General features: G+C 52.2%; 8 protein-coding genes across 8 annotated transcripts; 4 read left to right on the top strand and 4 right to left on the bottom strand.

Moving 5' to 3' along the window:
• Window positions 1-1165: 1165 nt before the first annotated feature.
• Window positions 1166-2296, bottom strand: CABS01_16613 (uncharacterized protein; the record flags this gene model as incomplete). Its single annotated transcript, XM_060549943.1, has 1 exon — window positions 1166-2296. One exon carries the CDS (start codon window positions 2294-2296, stop codon window positions 1166-1168), a length of 1131 nt encoding a protein of 376 aa, XP_060404937.1.
• Window positions 2297-3631: 1335 nt separating this feature from the next.
• On the bottom strand, window positions 3632-3853 carry CABS01_16612 (uncharacterized protein; the record flags this gene model as incomplete). Its single annotated transcript, XM_060549942.1, has 1 exon — window positions 3632-3853. One exon carries the CDS (start codon window positions 3851-3853, stop codon window positions 3632-3634), a length of 222 nt encoding a protein of 73 aa, XP_060404936.1.
• Window positions 3854-4463: 610 nt separating this feature from the next.
• CABS01_16611 (uncharacterized protein) lies at window positions 4464-5589 on the top strand (the record flags this gene model as incomplete). The annotated part of the gene is made up of 4 exons (XM_060549941.1): window positions 4464-4978; window positions 5041-5085; window positions 5151-5299; window positions 5489-5589. 4 exons carry the CDS (start codon window positions 4464-4466, stop codon window positions 5587-5589), a joined length of 810 nt encoding a protein of 269 aa, XP_060404935.1.
• Window positions 5590-6747: 1158 nt separating this feature from the next.
• CABS01_16610 (uncharacterized protein) lies at window positions 6748-7387 on the top strand (the record flags this gene model as incomplete). Its single annotated transcript, XM_060549940.1, has 2 exons — window positions 6748-6919; window positions 7236-7387. 2 exons carry the CDS (start codon window positions 6748-6750, stop codon window positions 7385-7387), a joined length of 324 nt encoding a protein of 107 aa, XP_060404934.1.
• A 339-nt stretch (window positions 7388-7726) lies between these two features.
• CABS01_16609 (uncharacterized protein) lies at window positions 7727-7900 on the top strand (the record flags this gene model as incomplete). The annotated part of the gene is made up of 1 exon (XM_060549939.1): window positions 7727-7900. The coding sequence occupies one exon, from the start codon at window positions 7727-7729 to the stop codon at window positions 7898-7900; it is 174 nt and encodes a 57-aa protein (XP_060404933.1).
• A 2387-nt stretch (window positions 7901-10287) lies between these two features.
• Window positions 10288-12422, top strand: CABS01_16608 (uncharacterized protein; the record flags this gene model as incomplete). Its single annotated transcript, XM_060549938.1, has 2 exons — window positions 10288-10434; window positions 10497-12422. The coding sequence occupies 2 exons, from the start codon at window positions 10288-10290 to the stop codon at window positions 12420-12422; spliced, it is 2073 nt and encodes a 690-aa protein (XP_060404932.1).
• A 1003-nt stretch (window positions 12423-13425) lies between these two features.
• CABS01_16607 (uncharacterized protein) lies at window positions 13426-14220 on the bottom strand (the record flags this gene model as incomplete). The annotated part of the gene is made up of 2 exons (XM_060549937.1): window positions 13426-13808; window positions 13872-14220. The coding sequence occupies 2 exons, from the start codon at window positions 14218-14220 to the stop codon at window positions 13426-13428; spliced, it is 732 nt and encodes a 243-aa protein (XP_060404931.1).
• A 2571-nt stretch (window positions 14221-16791) lies between these two features.
• On the bottom strand, window positions 16792-19069 carry CABS01_16606 (fungal specific transcription factor; the record flags this gene model as incomplete). The annotated part of the gene is made up of 5 exons (XM_060549936.1): window positions 16792-16938; window positions 16998-17965; window positions 18020-18212; window positions 18267-18907; window positions 18979-19069. 5 exons carry the CDS (start codon window positions 19067-19069, stop codon window positions 16792-16794), a joined length of 2040 nt encoding a protein of 679 aa, XP_060404930.1.
• Window positions 19070-20422: the final 1353 nt, after the last annotated feature.

Raw genomic sequence — 20422 nt, 5'->3', positions numbered from 1 at the left:
GGCGCTGAGAAGTCGACGTCGATCTTTCCTGTGGGGATGAAGAGAGCTGATCCGCTGGAAATATCTAAGGGCAAAACGAGAAAACCAAGGATGTGGGATTGGAAAGTCAAGCGAGGTGGAGTGTGGCCATCTTAAACAATATCAATTACTCTAACGCTCACGTGCCCGCGACACAGGCTGGGGAGGGTAGGAACGTGGTTTGTTTTAGCCACTGTGCCGTCGGCCCCCGGATTGAGTGTATGCCCATTTTTAATGGCTATCGCTACTTGCTCACCCTTCTCTGCCTGTTCTCCCTCGTTCTTAGCCGGCCTCTTCCGCTTCTCAGCTACTGACACCCCCCGCCATCGGCTTTCTTTTGAAAGAGCCTGGAATCAGGATGTTCCTATGACATTCCCGCAGGGTGCTGTATGATTCATCTTCCCCTTGCATATTCATCATACGATCCCCGACATGAACACGCAGTCACAAACACCTGTCTTGCCTACTAGTGGAGCATATAAGAGGTTTGAGGGACCGAGGCTTTGTCATCGCGGTTCTAGCCTAAGGAGGTGCCGTCCTTTACTTCAACGAGTTGGCCTAGGAGAATCACTGGCTTGGGCCCGAGGACCAAGATTACGGTCGGCGACAGATCTGAATGAGTGACAAGACATGTGTCACTGGTGAGCCTCAAGTTCCATTTGATGGCAATCTAACGCAGTACCGGCTCCACGTCCAAGACGTATGTCAGGAGTAGGCACCGTCAAATCGGCTTTTGCGGTAATCGTACTAATTTTCCGGAATAAACCATGATAGTGATTGGATGAGCTCGCGAGGCAAAAATACAGAAAAGAATGAAAGCATTGATCGAAGGACAAATGCGAACCCAATGCAATCGGCTTTTTCCCCTTTTCGAAGCATACCGTCACCTCCCTCTGTCGATATCAGCTCATACAACAGGTATCCCTGGGATGTCTCCGACCGCCAAAAGAGGATTGAATGACGTTGAGTTACACGTCTGACGCTCTACGCCTTCAGTAGGTGCATCACGTGCGGGAAAACACGTCTCTAACTCGACTCGCTCATCGGCAGAGTCGCGTGACTCTCCATGATGGCAATTTCCGTGCAGATTCGTATTGCCTCGCCAGAGTTGCATCTGTACAGTTGAGATTGAGCACCAGGATGGACTTCAATAGCGGAGTTGCGGAGGAGGTGCTTTTCCTCCAGCGCAGTCATGTAGAAATGGCATGCCAGTGGAGACGTCGAGCTGACTGATGTAACCAAGGTACTTCGTGGTAGCTAGTGAGGCATGCTGACGCATGTTTCTTGATTTCATCAAGTTATCGAGAAGGACAACAGCTTGTGCTTTCTCCGGATTCCATCCATCCTGGCTTGGGTTGCCTGCGCCAACGTTATCACTCTTTTGTTTCCCTGTAGAGTCGTCCAAGGACAGCCAATCACGGAACCGTGCGGACGTGAAAGTATTCACCATGTCGCGCACGTGATCTGGTGGGAGAAAGTCAGAGTTGCAGGCACCTAAGCAGCACATGGCTACCAACAAGCCAGGGTATGCATCCATGATACGTAACGCGGGTGTATGGATGAATGGCGAATAAGAATGGATATGGGTGCAGGTTAACAAAAATTCGCGGATATTCTGGGGTGAGAAGTACAAATTGAAGCCGGCATATTCGTCGATCGTCGGGGAACCTGGAGGAGTAAGGATGCTGAGAATCCGGTTGAAAAGAAGTGTAAAGGGGTCTCGGATGGATGACGGCACACTCCATGTCAAATAGAAAAGTGATTCAAGGTGGTCCGGGGGATCAGGAGAGGTGCCAGGAGAGCCTAGTGAACTCTGAACACCAGCAATGGGAACTAAGTCGGTTAGGTTCAGCGTGTGTGCAGGAGAGCTGAGAGAAAACTGAGTATGATCTTCGCAGGCCCTTTGCGCACCAGGCCGGTAGATCTGAGCCCTGTGAAGGCTTGATCGTTGTTTCGGGTTGAGCTCGCCATTCGAGAACTTCTCATCTTGACCAGGTGCCATGGGGCAGTTTTGCATCTTGCCACCTCGTTCAGAGGCGCCAATGGAAGATTTTGTCAAATCCTTTTCGTCATTAGTGCTGCCATCGCAAAGCCTCGTCAAGCTACTGGACTGAGTGTCGTACACCTGGAGCAGGCAAGGACGCTGGTCCATGTGCTGGTACGGACCGCGAGGCTTCCGCTGCTGAGGCTGGAACGGCGGCATGTCGGATTGGGAGTCTGGCGTGCTGGGAGTCGCGGAAGTGCGAGTGTGGGGGTGACTGCGGTTCATCTGATCCATGGCGGCGGAGGTCTGGTGGCGGCGGGCAAAGAACCGAAGTCGTGTTTATACCAGTGGTGATGTACTGTGAAGCGTCCATGCTATCCGCGGCAGATCTATTGGTCTGTCGTCGCGATGAAGACACGCAGAGTAACTAAGACGGATTGTCAGGCCTATACGAAATCTGTCGAGCGTTTTGTGTAAATATATCGTAGGAAAATGCTAGTCAAGTCGTTGATTGAGTTGAAGTTTTTGCCGAAGATGGAGGGAGAGATTCGGGTGCAGTGATGTACTATCGAGAAGTTGATGAGCATAAGCTTTCCCACTGATGATGTGAGGCTCGGGATAATACCGTGTTGAATATTGTCTTGAGGAGGGTCGAGTAAGAAAACTAGGCACCGATCCTTTTGTCCCTCGCGCTTGAAGCGAGCAAAAGAAAAAGAAGCCTCCACTCGAAAACCCGAAAATTGAAAACTGAAAACTACTGAGTATCTGACGCTGCCGAGAGAGGAATCACGAGAAGGGGGTGCGCATGGAGGGAAAGGGAGATCAATCTCACCAAGGTGGTTTCGAGGATGTGCCTCGTGGTGATTGTCAAGAATGGCCCCTTCGCGCCCGCATACGAGGCGGAGATGTCAAAAGGGCAAGAAGCGCAGGGCGTGGTCACTTCTGAAAGGAGCAATGCTACAGAGACCTAGTTGGAATAGCAGAGTAGCACAGCTGAATGAACAAAGCCTGAAGTCTAACTTCGTTCGTCTCTGTTGAAGGCCTAGCCACTCCATATCTCTGGTCGAATCCCACGCGGAAGAAAGACGAAGCGGTCAGAGTTGTTGCGAGCGGCACAGATCGGCAAGGCAGGGATACAAGAGTTGTTCCAGGTAGGTGACCGTGCGGTGCTCCATGGCCGACAAAAAGCGCACATGTTCTCATGAGAGTCCTGTTAGACGAAGTCCCACGCAGGCCGCTCGCACTGCTCAGCGGATGGCAGGGACGGCGTACTGGAGCAGGGGTGGACGAGTACCTGACTGTATCGACCAGCCACCTTTGGTTTGTCGCCATGCGAGGTTAGCGTGTGGGGAATGCCCACCATGCGCAAGAGGTGAGATGAATCCGGGGGGTGTCGAATTATCCCATACACATCCAGGGTGTGGACGCGAGAAGGGGTGAGGGGCGTGCGCCCGTCCCTCTGATCAGCCTGCTTGCTGCAGGGGGTGTGAACTTGAACGGCTGGTGTCGGTATATAAGTCCGCCCATCAACCAGGGGCCCATTCTGAAGCGCGAATTACCTTCTAGATGGCGCCGATCCCTGTCGCGCGGATCATTGGCCATTACGGCCGCATATCAAAGTCGGCGAGCTCACTGAGGTGACAAGCAGAGAGCAGGACTGGAGTCGATGGTGCATCGATACAGCATGTAGCGCCGGCTATCCTGTAATTCCCTCGCGCCGCCGGATGAGCTTCCCCGGAGCATGGACTGTCCTCCAGCCAGTTGGTCGTCCGCCGGTTTTTGACGATCAGCGAGACGCTGATGCTCCTGTAGCGGCCGCCGCTTCAAAGTGGATAGCAGCTGATATTGCATTACCATGCTCGCAGCTCAACCGGAAAGGCCTTCCCATGCTGTGTAACTCAGGCAGCCTCAACCATTGGTCAACTTGGCCCAATCAGATATGTTCACACGAAGTTGAACGTAGGGAAACTGTCCAGAACCAATGAAACCATCGGTTCTGTCGCTGTGCTACGCCCTGTGGCTTTTCCCCATACTCACTTGTATCTCATTTCTGGATGCGATCTCTGGCCCCCTCCATTAGGATGCATTGAATTGAGATTGAAGTTCAAAATTTTGAAAATGAAATGGACCAACCTCGATACCCGATTCATGTTAGTCATCTTGCATGGCGCGCGTTCTCGAGGTAGCCGATGTTTGAATCGGATCTTCATTTCTTCTGCACTACTTTCCTCTTCCATAAATTCATCCTATATACGTCTTGGGAAACTGGTCGACGTTCCCCCGAAGCCATCACTTTGACAACGTTTTTCCAGTGGAAACGATTTCGGCTTTGTGTTGCAAGGCCTATTCCACCTTTTCAGCGCCTGACTTTAACGTCGTCATGCATTCTTCATCAGCAACGACTCCAATCATATCACGACCTCAAAGCCCCACGCGGTTGACCTCGACGCCGAGTCAAGCTATGGAAGTCGGTCTTGTTAGTATTGGAGAGCAGGTCAAAGAATCTACCTCAGGTGGACTCACCACAGGCCTGCCCATGCTTTGTCAAGATCTGCACTTACCAGAATCTCAACTCTCCCGGGACGGATTGATTACTCCGACTGGCATCAACACCGCGGCTATGACCTCGCTTAGCTCTCAAGAGTCCGACTTTGATTCTGACATTTGTCACTATTATGTTAATCTAGAGAGAGCCGCCAATATTGCTTTATCTCGTATTTTCGGGGTCTATCTCAAGCGGCTCGAGAACCCCGCTCGTGTCGTTGAGGCGTTCTCACATTTCATAGACCGGTGCGTCAATATTCTGCAAGATGAGGATGTCTTCTCGACGATTGACTGGGATTACAACGGCGATTCCAACTACGATGTCGAAGAAGGTCGCAGCTGCCCGTTTAGAAAACGCAACCCCCGGAAATTCAATGCTCGGGATCTTGATTCCTGTGCCAACAGATCTTACAAGAACATGACGGATTTTATGTAGGTACTCAATACTTTGCAGTGTTCCCTCACGCCACTATTTGTGACCTAGGCCTGACTAGGTACGACTCCATGGGAGACATATTGTCGCGCAGCACGGAATCCAGGTTTGTACTTATTGTGGGCAGCCACGAACGGACAAAGACCATCCACCTGAAGTTTGCCTTCACAGCCGGCAGTCGAAACCCGATGCTGGCCCTCAAGACCCTGAGAATGGCGTGAACATCCGCAAAGTTGCCCTTACCAGCGGCAACATGATCCAAACCTGGCACCAATTGTGGGGTCTACTTTTTCCTGATGACGAGGAGATACCATCGCCAAGTATGTGACACTATCACTATCACGTATAACACTGCTGACAATATCGCAATGGCTTTCGTTCCTCTGATCGAACACCACGATATCGCCTTTAGTGGATGCAATGATTTCTTTCAAAGACTACCGAAGACGTCATGAATCTCTTTCAGCGAGGTTCTGGTTTCGAAGCACATGCCCTTCGTGCGATCATAGACAAAAGGACGAAAGCTCTGCTCCAAGGCTCCAAGTATTTCGACTCTGAACGTTGTAAGATGGAGGAGAGCAGTGATATGGTCCAGATCTCAACCGTCTGAAAGGACAAGTCCATGATTCCGATGTTCGATAGTCACAATAGGGGCTTGCACATTGAATGTAAAGAACGGTTGTCTATTGGAAGTAGAAAATGGGCACGAAGCTCGTCCTGGAATAGAGGGTGCGAGCGAGTGTGGACCTCGATGATTGTGTGATTTTGGTCACGTGATGTGCTGTGAGGCCATGGATAGTTGAAGCCATTACGACATCCGGTGATGGACAACCAAGTTGGCGCCGCATTGGATGATGTTACAATCACTCGAAGAACCGCTTCAAAGGGTAGAGATAGGATACCTAGTAGTACATCAACCGGGTCAAGATCTTCTTCTTCAGTACGTCCTTCGCCAGGCTGCGTACAGTAATCTCTAAAGTCTGCTAAGAATCAAATGAAGTTTGACCGTGAACGAACGATTGCGTCTAAAGTAGAGTAAGCCCCTCCATCAATCATTGTTCAGAATGTCAGTTTCTGCCCAATTCCACTCCTCGTTAACTGACATCTCCAGACCTACCGGAGCCAGCCGAGGGTGGGTTGGATCCATTCAAACCTCTCGCCTCCTGTCGAGAGCCGCTCGCAAGGCGTCAAGAGTGGTTCGCTCGTTCGCTTGACAGTTTGTTCTCTTTATTATGAAGGGTCGTGGACTTGAAAAGGTCGTGCAGCATAACTGACCGTGAACTTCGAACTTGCGAGTACAGTCTGGATCTCTTTTGAAACCGGTCTGGCCGAACGACATGACCACGTCATACTACTTTCACGACCTGGTCACTACCCGTGGGTCTCATTCACTCATGTTGCCTTTCACCATTGACTTCGCTTTCAGGGCCTCAAAGGCTGATCGGTCCCGACAGCCGTAACACCACTCGGCATGCTCCTGAAACATTCCCACCATGCACACATCGACTAAAATTCAATCTAGGCAGAAGAAATGTTCTACATTCTCATATGACCTCCTTTTCAACTTGGAAGATTGATGATGTAGGTTCATTACGGCGAATCTACCCTTCTCGGGACAGACGACGAAGAAAACCACCTAGTGCAAAAAAACATGTCCAAGGTGCGGCATCAGAATGCAGAGCCCCACACGTAAGACTGATTTCCGAATTCTCAGGTTAGAACGGAACAAGACGGGCATGCCCATCGATAGCTTCAGATCCCCAAAACGATGCTCGCCAGAGTTCACAGACCTCCCAAGGATGCGGCGCCAGAGAGGAAATGGCATTCAGACGAGGGACTACAGCCAACGAGGCCGACTCCCCGACCGCGTTGCTACGCTTCGCGGATCGTGCCTAACGGCGGCGAGGATTCTAGCGTTGATCGCGAGTTCCTCTATCAAGGTCGTCATCGTGGGGTTGGTTTGGTTGTTGATATCTTGGCAAGCATTTTAACTCAGTACACTCGCAGGCTCTTATAGCTCTCGAGATGAGGCTGTCGGGGAGACTCATGATCAGACTTTTCGCCCATCACGGTTGAAGCCACAGCGTTGCGAACCTCGATGGGAAGCAGTCAGTAGTACAGTCATCTTTCTCTCATGGCAAGCTAAGAAAGCATCTCGATTCAAGTGCTGGGTGGGCACTAAACTGTTGTATTAAAACTGTATTCTTGTATTTGTGACTCACAAGAATTAAGTTTCGTCGATAACAAGGTACACAGAGGCCGACTCCCACGGACTGAAGGAGAGAGACGCATCCCGCCGCAACTTCGAGTTCCGTCCTGCCGAGTTTCACAATGCCGAGGTGACGGTTAGACAACCTGAGACTCGTCCCGTCAGTCAAGATCAATTAGTAGCCAATGTTACGGGCTAGACCCGATTAGTCCTCGGCCCGGATACTGCCACGGTTCACCGCGCTGCTTCCGCTGAGTTCCCACTTGAGCGCTTTTCCTCCGCGGAACCCCCGCTCCAGAAACCTGTACTCCTTGGCATAGATTCTCTATACTGAAACCACCCTTACGTGGCCTCACGAGGGTTGGACTATCCGCAGCCGAGGTGAAGGGCATTTACGCCGGGCTTGTCCTGGCTGAGAATCAATGCATTAAAGTGGACAATACTTAGGAATCGAACAACGAAACGAACCTCAAGCTCAATCACGAATAGTGGCATTCCCTGAGAGGTCTACATCGGACGCTATTGCAGCAGAAGCACCATGATTTATTCCCCGCCTCTCAGCAACCTTCAGCCAGCGAAGCCTTGCAACGGCTTGCCAGCAAATGCTCTGTGTCGGCGCGAACGTGGAGGCATGGTATTTATACCTTCTTGGAGCTGCTGCGACATCGTCTACCCGCTTTGCTCGAACGTCTGCTTACGTTCATCTATTTAGCGTACTCTGCGGTGGCTTTCTTGCACGATACAGGGCCGGCCTTCGAGCACATCTGGATTGAACGTCTCGGGGATACAGCAAGATACCGACGAGGTACCTACTCCGCTATCGGAATTCCACGCTGACGGCTGCGTAGGATAGTCATTGAAGACGATGACCTCGAGAACAACGAAGTGTGGACATCCGTTTCACGGCATTGGTACTCCATAGCTAGCGACAAGGCTCGACCCGAGGGCCGCCTGTATCATCCTCTTGCCATTCTGGCCCGTCCAAACGCTTTGTTGTAACTATTCTACTACAAAAGTTCTCTCTGTGTCCAGGTCCCATTCCGGTCTGCGCGAGGATCGATCATGACTCTATTTGACCAACGCCTGGATGGCACTCCCACGCAGGAACAAGCAATCGACGCCATGTTCGTTCGTGCCCACGGCATTTGTTCAGCGGGAATCACACGAATCACCTCTCCTCGTCTGTTAGCGAGTTCATCGATAACTTGGACAATCACACGGCACGGCACACTAGCCGTTGGCTTGAAAGTGGCTATTTGATATCTATCGCCTGAGGCCTGCACGTTACCCTCTCATTCCTTTACCACATGTCTCAATACCCTGCGGCGATAGAACCTGTTGAGGGGAAGATGCCTTAGAAGCTTACTAAAGGTAACCCTCGTCCCTTACCGAACGACTTCGCGCAGGGGGGCCTCCTTTGGGTTGAAAAGCACTATACTGACGATTGGTTCACGGCTACACAATTGGTTGACGACGAGAAGTATTCCGAGGTCTGTTCACCGATGGACGAGCTCGAAATCCGCTGTATTTGACTTGGCTGCCGGCTTGCAGCATCAGGCAAGTGGTTGACTTGCTTGTTTGTTGGTTTTGCTTCTATCCAACGCGACATTCTCGCTCGATGTGTTGACGTTCAGTTAAACGGAATGTGTGCCTGGCCCCCCCCCCCCCCACCCCACCGCACACATCTGCCGCCAGAAGAGACTCTCTCTGCTGACTTGCATGGGGCATTGCGGATCTAGGAGCGCGGCTGTCTCATTGTCGACCAAAATCGTCACTATTGCCAAAAGTATTTACTAGAGGTTCGAGATCTCAGACATATTCAATCTTGGTAACCGTCGTTCCCAGACCTCAAGCTGATGACGCACAATGACTGGCTCTCATCGTCTGCTGAAAGATTGCTCGTCCCGTACAAGACCATATCGATAGGGTGAGAAGTTATGCTGCCTTATAGCTTATTTCAAACCCAAGCCTGTGGACCGCAAAGACTCGATAACTTCATGGTACGGAAGGGGTTCAAGCCCATATTCGCATCGGGAATCTTGGCGGGTTTACCGCTTGGAAGCTGGTGGCTGATGAGGTTTTGCCGACGTCCGGCTACTCCACATCCGCGCAGTCTGGACGATATTTCGCCATGATAAGCGCTATGCTACGCTGCCAGCGTGAACGGCGACAAAAAGGCCTCTCAGTTGGACATGGCTGTCGCAAGTGGCGCTTTTCCCCGCTCCCGAGACGTTTGACTCGGAGCTCTCTCTTATTTCGACTACCAGTGATGACCCAAGTCCAAGTGGCTAACGATGAGAGAGAGGTGAAAGATATGATTTGGCTAAAAGCCGCGTTCCGATACAATGGTGCTTGGTACGCAATTGCGAAGCCACTGGCTGGTGTACACAACCATACTCAACCACATACGCCAGTGCAAAACAGACAGGCCTTGGGGGTGAAAAATGGACCCGAGACAGCCATGGGCGGCATGGCCCCCGTGTCGTACCGCCTGCCCTGTCGTCATCCCTGGTCTGTAACAGTTGACAAGGATCTTCACCTTACGGCCTTCAGTACCTAGCAGATCGCGCCCTAGCGCATCCTGGAATTGCTTCCATGTACACGCCCTTCACCCTTGTCCCTACGCACACAGGCGGATGTGCGTCGAGGCTTCCGCTGCAGCTCTTCCATAATCCATGACATAGGTTTTGGACCCGAATTGATGACGAGTCGCATCTAGTACCGTCAATTGGTGCCCTAGGCGCATGGGTTCACGCTTCTCTCATCTTCCAATTCATGTTGTAAAGTTTGTCACTTCCTTAACGTTGCTTTTGTCACCGCTCCTCCATGTTTCTTTACCTGTATCACTCCGTCTGGTAATTACGCTTCGACGTTGTTTTGTCACAGTGTAGCCCGGCCTCGACTCATCCACGTACGTAACGTCGGCTCTCTCCAAGCCATGTGCCACGCCGAAAACTATATATCCTCGTGGTGGTGTTGCTATCTGTCTTACTCGCTGCCTTGCCACTTTTTTTTCCTCCTTTTTGCTAGACTAGTAGTCTTCTTTGTAGGACCATGTCAAACTTTTCGTTTCCGGATCGCGATCCAGTTAACGCAAACATGCAGCTAGCGCATGGCACGCTTGTCCATAACGGGCGATCTCTCGACGGCCAGGAATACCAGCGAGGTGATCCGGTGGCCATCGTCGATGCCATTGATATTCGAGACCCTGGATTTCCCATCTACGAGTCCTCAATGGGACGAAAGGTGAGCACTCTACCTTTGAAAGGCATGGAGATCCAGAACTTCAGCTGACCACTCTTCAATAGCCGTTCCACATTCCCACCACATCTTTCGCAACGAAGTCCAACACTCGCATCGTTGCTGGAGCACCGAAAGCCCGACCATACGGAAGCATCGGCGAGCAGCACATGGACGGTATAATCGCCGACGCCAATCTGCAGGTCAACTTTGTTTCCATGCCGCAGAACGAGAGCAGCAACTACGTGCCTGAACAGCGTGACCAGCAAAGGCAGAGTGCCAATGCTCAAGAACCTCTGTGGGCTACGCGAGGCACCAATGCAGATAATGGCAATGCTTTGGATACCTTGCAGATGCCGCCACAGCACGTTCCGGAAATGTGGCAACCCCAGTTGCCAATACCCCATCGCCTTGCGGAGGAGCAAGGCAGCTCTCACAGCCACAACGGATCTGTGGGCTATCGTCCTCAGCAACTGGAAGCTATTCACATGCAAAATGACCATCGCGCTGGCTACTTGCCGTCTCGGATTCCTTCTTCAAACGATTTTCAGTCCATTGAAGATGTTCAAATGCATCCACGGGGCCCGGATCAGTCGAACAGACTCCCGATGCCCGGGCTCTCTTCCCCTACGCCTGAAGAGTTCCACGATATTCAGAGCAACCACCCAACATCCCGACCATCATATCCCCTCCCTTCAAGCTCTTATAGCCAGGTACAGGAAGGCAGCTTGCCCTCGACTTGGCAAAGTCAACAGTCAAGACACAGCTCGCGTTCTGACGATTCTCACCCTTCGATTACACGCGGAACGCCAGTCATGGCTTGCCGAGAACCAGCTCAACCCGTTCATACGTTTACGCCGAGTGGAATCATCGATTCTTTCCGACAGAGCACACAAGCTCACATCAGCTCCTTGGAGGAACATTGCGAGCAATTGCAGCAGATCCAGGCCAGCGATGACCAACTTCGTCAAGCGAACGAGTCGCTTCAAGCTGCTCGACGGAACAACGAGGAGTCTTTGCAGCTTCTCGGCCTGCTCCAGCCTATCACCGGTATCCCTTTGAAAGGCACAGAGAAGAGGCTTCAGTCAATCGCTGATCAGATCGTTGATGCAATCAAGAGTCTGCTTCCCAACTGCAGCGATGGTTCTGATAAGACGATCAAACAGCTAGGCCAAAAAGTACAAAACCTCAAGGAGTTCATCGAGTACGTTGAGGGAGTTCACCCCGAGGTGGTCAAGCGCCCGCAGGACCCCGCGGCAATATCTACGGACAAGAGCCAGACGGTCCCAGCCACGACTGCGAACCGAGTCCCATCGGCTCCCGCGTCCGTTTCTTCTCACATTGCGGATGAGTCTGACTCCTGTCACTGGGTAGATGACCAGGCTACACCTCCGCCGGACCGATCCGCAGCAATGGCCTTGAACCGAGACCGTTCCCACATTTTCCGGGACATGACCGCTGCCCATGGCCGTCGTCTTGAGCCGCGAATCAACACTGCTCCAGAATGTGCTACCACCAGCTACAGTCAGCCGTTATCTTGGAAGCATTCGCCGCTGGCCACCCATTCTGCGCCTGCCGAGCCTCCACGCGCCGCTGATCACGGAATCTTTCAACAGTGTCCTACGACACAGATCCAGCAGACAATGTCCATCACTGATTTCGGGGCCCCAATGCGGGATCGAACCATGCAGGTCTGCCCGCCTCCCACCTCAGTCGTTCCACCTCTGAACTATACGACGCAACAAGAAAGCAACTTCTACCGGCGACCACCGCCACAAAACTGCCTGTACCCAACAACCGCAGCCGAAATGGCCCAGGCTACCTACGCTCCGCGGTCGTCAGTGGATTACCCGCCGGCCCCGGGCCCGGCGCAGAGCAACTACTACCAGGAAATGCGGTCTGGTCTCCCGGACCGGCGAACGGTCCGGCAGGAGCGTCCTGCTCCCTACTCTCTCAACTATAGGGATCAAAGGCGACGAAGAGAAAGCCAGTGATGGGCATTTCCGACTCCACAGAGAATATTTCCCACACGTATGTAGATTCGTTCAGGATTGGCTGTCGTTGATTTCCCTACTCGACTGTGTTGAGAGTTCCTTTTTTTTCTGCATTTGCTATCCTGGTATCATGGTCTGCTCGGATGGGAGTTAGTACGAAGGCGTCAGGAAGGGTCCAAGCAACAAAGGAGCAGCTCAGATGTTTATACAGCGCAGGAAGTACATGTCGAATGAGGGCAGATTTCAGTAATTCATCTCTTTGACCCTAACAGCAGTTGGCCCCTGTGAGCTTCTTCCCTGTGTCGTACTCCTATTAACACCTGGTTCTAGCTAGCGAGCATCTATTATCATGCATCTATTTTTGGCGAGATGTTCTCGGAGCGAACTAGCGGCTAGAAAGTACGGAGATCGAAAAGAAACATCCGGAATAATATATAAATCCTCATTTCTAGCTGTTAAGGATATTCCAAAAACCCATTCTCTATTTTTCATTGTACGATCCCCGACATGAATATCCGAAGTGGCGCCGTCTTCCACCTCGGCGGACTGAGTAGAAATACCGGCCCATGGCCGAAAACCAATGTCACGGTCGTCGACAGGCCTCAATGAGTGATCAGATGTGTGTGATCCCGGAGTCTCGGGTTTCGTTCGACACCAGTGTATCGCAGTACCAACTACACGTCCAGAATGCAGTTCAAAAGTAAACGATGTCAATTTGGCTTTGATGCATCAGGTTGTCATGATACCTTTGCGCAACAACCATGATGGTTAGTCAGAATGGGTCCACGTGGAAAGAAGGCAGAAAGCACGAAAAATGAGTCAAATGACAAATGCCAACTAGACACAATCAGTGTATTTGCTTTTCACAGCTTACCGCTACCGCTCGTCGTGTCGACATTCAATTGAACAGAATGTGTGTTTGACCATCCACCACCGGCGCCACCAGAAGAAGCTCTCTCTGCTGACTTGCATGGAACATTGCGGATTTAGAGGCGCTACCGTTTCATGCTCGGCCGAAATTGTCACTACCAGCGATATCCATGAGAAATCTTCTCAGACACTCTTTATCTTGGTAATCGTCGTTTCCAAGCCCAGCCAAACTGTTGACGCATGAAGGCCGGCTTTGATCGTTGTCTGCAAGGTTGTTCGTCCCGTACGAGACAGGTATCGTCCAAACTACCCTTCCGTGTTTTTTTGCAGACATATTCACGTAGTCGAACCATTCCTGAGTGGCATCTTGACCATGAGCCTGAGGGTGTGATAAGTGACTAGCACCAGTCGGGTTACCTCGGCGAATGGAGCACTTCTGGAAGTGACGCTTGAGAATGTCACTTCGCGAGAAAGTGTCGCGACACAGCACACACATGTAGGGGCGGTCGCCCGTGTCTATTCGCAATCCGCGTCAGTAAAGGATTGAGCTGCGTGAGTTAGCTTAGGGTTATGACTTACGGCGCAGAAGGTGACGCTTCAAGTGCTTCGCGTGCAAGTAGGTCTTGGTGCAGTGAGGGCAAGGGAACTTGCCATCGGCATCCTTGACCGGGATCACAGTGCTCTTGGTCTTGCCGGCGCCAGCGGGAGTAGCGGCAGGGCGGCCAGGAGCGCTGGGGAGAATGCCACGGCGACCCTGAGAGCCGACGACGTGCGTAGGCTGATCAGCCTCGCCCATGCTACCGGGCAAGACACCACCAGCGGGCATGGGAACGCGTCCAGACGCGGGGGCAGGCACGATGGGCTGAAGTGGAATAATAATATTTGTGGTCTGGTGCAGCATAACGCGAAGCTGTTGCTGCAGTTGCATGCTGTCCCGAGAGCACGGCGTGTTGGGAGCAGTACGAGTTCTGAGAGAATTGCCATCGTGTATTTGATTCGCGACTGGGAATGTTTGCGACAGTTGAGGCGATGGAATCTGGTAAGGTGGCAGGCGGCGACCGGTAGGAGGATGAGGTCGCGTGTACGTCTTCGATTTGGTGCTGAGAAGCGTCCATGCTATCCACGGCAGGGCAGTTGGCCTGTTTTCGATACAAAAGTTGCACAAAGCAGCCAAGGCGGCTTGCAACGCCTATTCAAAATTCGTCGGGGGTCTTGTGTTAGTTTCTGGGACCGTAACAGCCAGGTCGGTGATCCAGGCAAAATGTCACTGAGGACGAAAAGAGAGGAACTCGAGTGCGATGATGTAGACTCGAAGAGTTATTAAGGCAAGCTTTCCGTCAGGCAAATGACGAACAATAGGTGAGAGAATCAGGCTTAGATGAACCTCATTAAACGTTGTCCTGGGGGGAATCAGAATGGGAACATGCGCGCCGATGTTCCCATTTTCACCATTTTTCCCCGTTTATCTTGAAGCTGGAAAAGAAAAAGCAAACCCTGAAAAACTGAGAATCGAAAACTGCCAGGTCTCTGACGAATCCTAAAGAGGGATCAGAAGAAAGGATTGTGCGTGGTAGGGAAGGGAATCTTGACCTTGCTAGGTTGGTGTCGAGGATGTGCCTCGTCGGACCTGTCAGGCCATGGCCCTCGGCGCTCGCCTACGAGGCAGAGGAAGCGAGAAGAGAAGAAAGACAAGGCAACGTGCCTTCCGAGAGAAGTCAATCGACGGCGATCTAGTCAGAACAACGCAGCAATACAGCAAGCCCGTGTTATTCGAGTCTGTCCACTCCATATCCCTGATCGAACTCCACTCGGAAGCGGAATGAGGCGGTCAGAGGCGCTGGGGGCAGCACAGCTTGGCAAGGGGAAGATGCGAGAGCGATAGGCGACCGGGAGAGATGAGTGAAGTGCTCCATTGCCGACGAAAAGCGCATATGCTCACACTCTCGCACTGCTCGGCGGATGGCAGGAAACGGCGTACCAAAGCAGGGGTGGACGAGTATCCGACCATACTGTGTAACCACCAGCCACCCTGGTTCGTCGCCATACGACGCTAGCGTATGTGGCATACCCACCACGACCAAGATGAGATGGGCCTGGGGGTGTGTTGCGGCATCCCTGAGGATTTGGGGCGTGAACGCGGATGGTGGTGGTGGCGTGTGCACTTCCTTGTCAGCCCGTTGGTGGAGGGCTTGAGGACACGGACACGGCGGGGTCAGTCTACACTCCACTAATCCACTAGGAGCACGAGTTACCTTTCAGATAGCGCTAGTCACTGGCGCGCGGATCATAGGCCATTTCGACGACACCCCAAAGTTGGCGAGCGCAGTCCTCCAGTAAGTTGGCGGTCTGCCGGTTGTGACGATCAATAAGACTCGAACGGTCCTGCAGGGGCCGCTGCTTCAGACCGGGGAGAAGCTGGCATTGCCTTGGAATGAGCTCACGCTGTCCGCAAATACAAACATGCGCCTTTACGTGCGAAGCGTCGAACTGCTATGATGAAGCACCCCGTACATGGATCAAGCTATATTTCACCCGTGTGGGATGGCCTAGACGAAGTCAAGCCGGCGAGTACAAGTGACCGCGCCACTACTTCCATGCCCGGCGGCCCCTTTTTGCAAAACTCTCTGCTTTTTCCGATCCCTTGCCCAGCCCGCTGATCCCATTCCACATCGTGGGCTGTCCTCAAGACTGCAGTAATGTTTGTGGCTATTCTGGCCCTGTGTGTTTCGATCCCAACTCTCATGTGGGCTCTATTCAAGATCATTGTTACGATGGACAAATATGTGAGCTCATTTCAGGTCCATTCTTCTGCAACCCCCCCTAGACCCAGACTCGGGATTGACCTTGCTGATGTGTTCTCAGATTGATTTGGTTATTCGGACCGCTTGCAGGGTCGTTCTCGGAAGCGAGGTGCTGTGGCTGATGATGCACCTGGTGGCTCGGTATCCATCGTACTTGCGATTGATTCGTCCGTTTGCTCTCATTAGCGACGCGCTGGTCTCCTACCTACTTTCATCGGGACCATATCGGTTCTCAAGGCTCAGACACTTCTGCCTCGTGCTCTATATTTACTACACAGTGTGTCTATTGGCAACATTTCTTGCCAGCGTATCAAGCTTGCCCTTGGTATGTGCACAGGAGTCCTCCTTGAACGCCCGCTGAGAAAGACTAGGCCGTGCTTTCTGGTGCCGAGACCCTCTCATGGGTAATTCTCGAAACCTACTTATGCCAACGCGACCACACGATTTGATGAACCTTTCAACTCTATTGCGGGGTCTCGAAGGTCATGCGGGCTTTGGTCTCGAGATCCGAATTCCAACTTGTTTCCTCATCGCCAAAAAGCACGGCATTGGAGTAGCACTAGTATGCCGACAGGCCTATGGACATGCTAGTCCAAGCGTATGTGAGAAGTAAGATCCTTGGAAGCTTCTATGCCACTCTGGGCTGCTTTGCTGTTTCTGAGTAGCATCCTATCTGTATGTATCACATCTGGTCTCCTTCAAGTTGAGCGGGACGGGCTCGACTCGATCACATCGTAGAATTGATCGCTAGGATCGACAAATCCAGAAGGGTGCTTCGCTTCGGCAATAGATGGTAGTTCGAGGGGGACGCCTGTGTAGTCGCCGTGCTTGTCATCCGTGCCGAGCTTTTTCCGAGTCAATTCTTCTTCTTTGTCCTACCAGGCAACGGAATTCGTCGTCACACCCTCTCATAAGGCTGCGATTTATTGGATGACAGTCTTGGATACGGATCACTGCCCCAACAGAATGGGGGATTGAATGTGTTCCGCGATCCCAAGTTCGGCGTGCAGCCTTTGCCTCCGGTAGCAAACTCAAAAATGTCATCGAACATAATGCTCAACCGCCGGCCCTGTTGGTATCGCACATAGACGTCAGGCTTCAATTCGTTTGCGTTCTTGCTAGCCATTTCCACTTCGTTTTGTGGTGAGCCGACTGTCGGTGAAAAGCCATGAGTCGAGGAGTCATGGGAGCCGGCTTGCTGGTGAATTGGCCGGGGATCCCCTCGCCCGTCCCAATCGCCGCCACGCCCATCTCGTCGAATGCCCAAAGGATCATCTCTACTCTGCCTAGAACCTCCATCTCTATAGTCGGAGTTGATTCGAGTGAGACACTGATCTATGCTTTTCAGGTATATGACATAATTGGACGCCAGGCTGAAGTAAGGTGTAGCCTTTGTCAATGCCTGGTAAGTAGTGGTGGTCGGCTGCCAGTTGTCGGACATCGGTCTCGAATTCCGCCTTCCGATTTCCTGCTCACTGAACATGTGATTCTGAGTATCCATATGGGGATAGTGCGCTGCGTATATCTCGACAAAGGCTGCTTGCCTGATGGCGAATAAGACCAACGACGAATAGGGCAGTCTGTCCCGACATAACGTGATAAGGTCGATGATTTCCCTACTAGCCTTGAAGATCTGCTCTGCGCTTCGCTTCCAATGGCCATCGGGAGCAGCGCCGGGGTCAAATCCGAGCTCCGCCATCGGGCCCATCGGCCTGGCGCAGTCGATGGCGATAAAGGGTATATATTCGCGATGCAGCACGATTCTGCAGAGAGCAGCCAGCATATGAAATGACACGTATATGCTGTTAGAGTGTCTCCAGAAGTTCGAGGTGGACCATGTGAAGCATTCCGGAAGTCCTATGTAGAAGGTGTCTATCTCCTAACTGAGCTGGTAGAAGGTCGACTTTTCGTTCCATGGCGGCGTACCTTCTTCCTTTTCAGTATCGCGTCCGCCCAAAAGGCTGTATCTGGAGATGTCGCCCCAGATTTTAATCAGGTCGACGAATCGGCCGAGAACGCTATCTTCGAATTCTTCCTCGATTCCTTGTCCCACAGGCCGCGGTGTTCGAATGAGAATGCCGCCACCCAAGTTGAAGGCTTCGTCACTGCACGGCAGCTCCTTTGGAAGGTCATGAGCTTGAACAGCGGGTACTCGGCCAGATGCGCAACATACAAGCTGACAGAGGATGGAGCAACTGAACATAGTGCGGCGCCTCGACTCCTGGTCTTGCCAACAACGCGAGGGCACTTGTGCAGATCCGAGTTTCATAATTTGAGCCATCCGCGTGGCGAGATCAACGTACATCCATGCAGCCAGGCCGCCATTCGGCCGACTCCATTTATACAAGCCAAGCATGAGAAAAGCTTGGACTCGAACGACAGTAGCCGATGTTATGGCTGATTCTACTTCTCCCAGTGCCTTTGTAAGAGCATTTGCGAAGTACTCTGATGCTACTGATGGCTGCAGCCTGGGTAGAGCACCGCAAAACCTTGGGCCCGCGATCTTGTGGTGTGTAATGAGTGCGACATGTTCGATCAAGTCCGGATGAAATCTTGCAGTGAGAGCCAGAATGCCCAATAGGGTCAGATTCGATTCGTTTGACGGCTGCTCGTTGTCTTTGTCGTGAATGATGCCCTTGAGAGTTGGGAGATGCAGAAACGAGAGTTCGGTGGCGAAGTGCAATTGATAGAGGTCAAAGAGTTGGTGCCATACGTCAACAGTGAGATAGGGTGCCGAAACAATACTCTGATCAAACTCAGTAACTGTGATCTCATCGAGAGTGTCGTGTCTTCGAGACTCCTCGCTCGCTCCCGCTTGTTGCCGACTTCACTGTCTCCTTCTTGTATAGTGAGAGGCTCTGATGTTGTTGAGTTGCGAAACTCACACTCGTGTCCAGCCCCGATGTCAGGTGCACCAGTGTCGTCGTTGGGAAGGAACGATATGTGAAGTGAGCCAGTCGTCGGGGTCTGATTCATTGGGTGGCAAAACCATGATGCCAATGTGGGAAGGCTTGGTGACGGTTTGACTCTGTCAGGAATCGGAGAAGACGCATACAACTGGCCGCAATGACCTTGACGGGAGACTCGGTGCATATTCGATTATTGACGGTCTCTCCACCTATAGAAGCCGTGCTGCGTCAGAATGATGATGCTTTGGACCAATCGACTTGGTCTGAAAAGGGCAAGACACTCGGCGTTGAACGGCGATGTTCTTTTTGAAGCAAAGCTTGACGAGGGGTAGCATTTGGCACTGATCGTTGGCCTACGGCGGGTAGTCGCTTCAGATGCGTTGCGAACCACTCCACGCTGAGTTCCTGAACGAAGTCGAAACTGACAGACAGCCAAGCCTCAATGGCCGTGTGTCGATGGAGAGCACCAGAAGAAGCTTCAGCGATGGTGACTGAAGCTGAGACGTCTAGATCGATAAATTATGCTTTGTCGAAGAGAAGTACTTCGCTGAGAAGGAATGAACTGAGGGCACGACGAGGAAATTAGCAACAAGACGAGACGGGCGCTTATGTTTTTACAAGATAGTGACCGGGAAGGGTGGACTTGTCTGGCTGCCGTGCCCCGGTCCTTGATGGGATGTGTGCCCGCGTGCTTCTCTCTCACGTCGTACTCACGGACCGAGAACCAGCTGTCACAGTGACGGTGAAGTTTAATGTGTAAGACTTCAGAGAGCACCACATCGTAGGCTATTCCGATCAACGGCAACGGGCCAGCTAGGGGGCCATTGCAAAGGCGGAGAGAAGACAATGCTCTCTCTCCAGCCAGCTCATCAAAGTAATATTCCTTCACTCGACGAAATACCAACTATACTGCTTCCAATCCTGAACGTCTTCTCTGTGAACACCGAAGGGACGGTTCAAAACATACGGGACTGAATACCCGTCGTGGTCGTGCAGTCCACAACTACATACTTCGATGCGTCTCTTGCACCCGCCCCCAACCGCATACAGACAGTCGGCAGCAAATGAGAGCGTTCTTTCTTTGGCCAGCCTACGTCGATTGAGAGTCTCTGCTGGAATAAAGGGTTGCAATGCTTGTCCTGTGACCTATGGCGTGCCTTGTTCATCGAGTGAACGAGGAGACGGGACCAGACGCGGATGGCCAGGAGGATTTCTACAAGCGTGCCTGTGGGATGCGGCCAGAATAGGAAGATGGGTGGATGGATCCGGGCCGGCGAGAGAAGATATCAGGGCGCTGTCTATAGCTGCGAGGGACCCTGACCCTTGTACGGTACGACGAGCCAAGTCAGAGAAAGACGACATTGATCTCACAGCGTGCTGGTCGTTCGCACACTCAGAGAGAAGCCCTCCATGGACGGAA

The sequence above is a fragment of the Colletotrichum abscissum genome (genome assembly GCF_030869225.1).
Source record: "Colletotrichum abscissum strain IMI 504890 chromosome Unknown Scaffold_116.1, whole genome shotgun sequence".
Classification (NCBI taxonomy): domain Eukaryota; kingdom Fungi; phylum Ascomycota; class Sordariomycetes; order Glomerellales; family Glomerellaceae; genus Colletotrichum; species Colletotrichum abscissum.
This window is presented reverse-complemented; position numbering and strand designations above follow the sequence as displayed.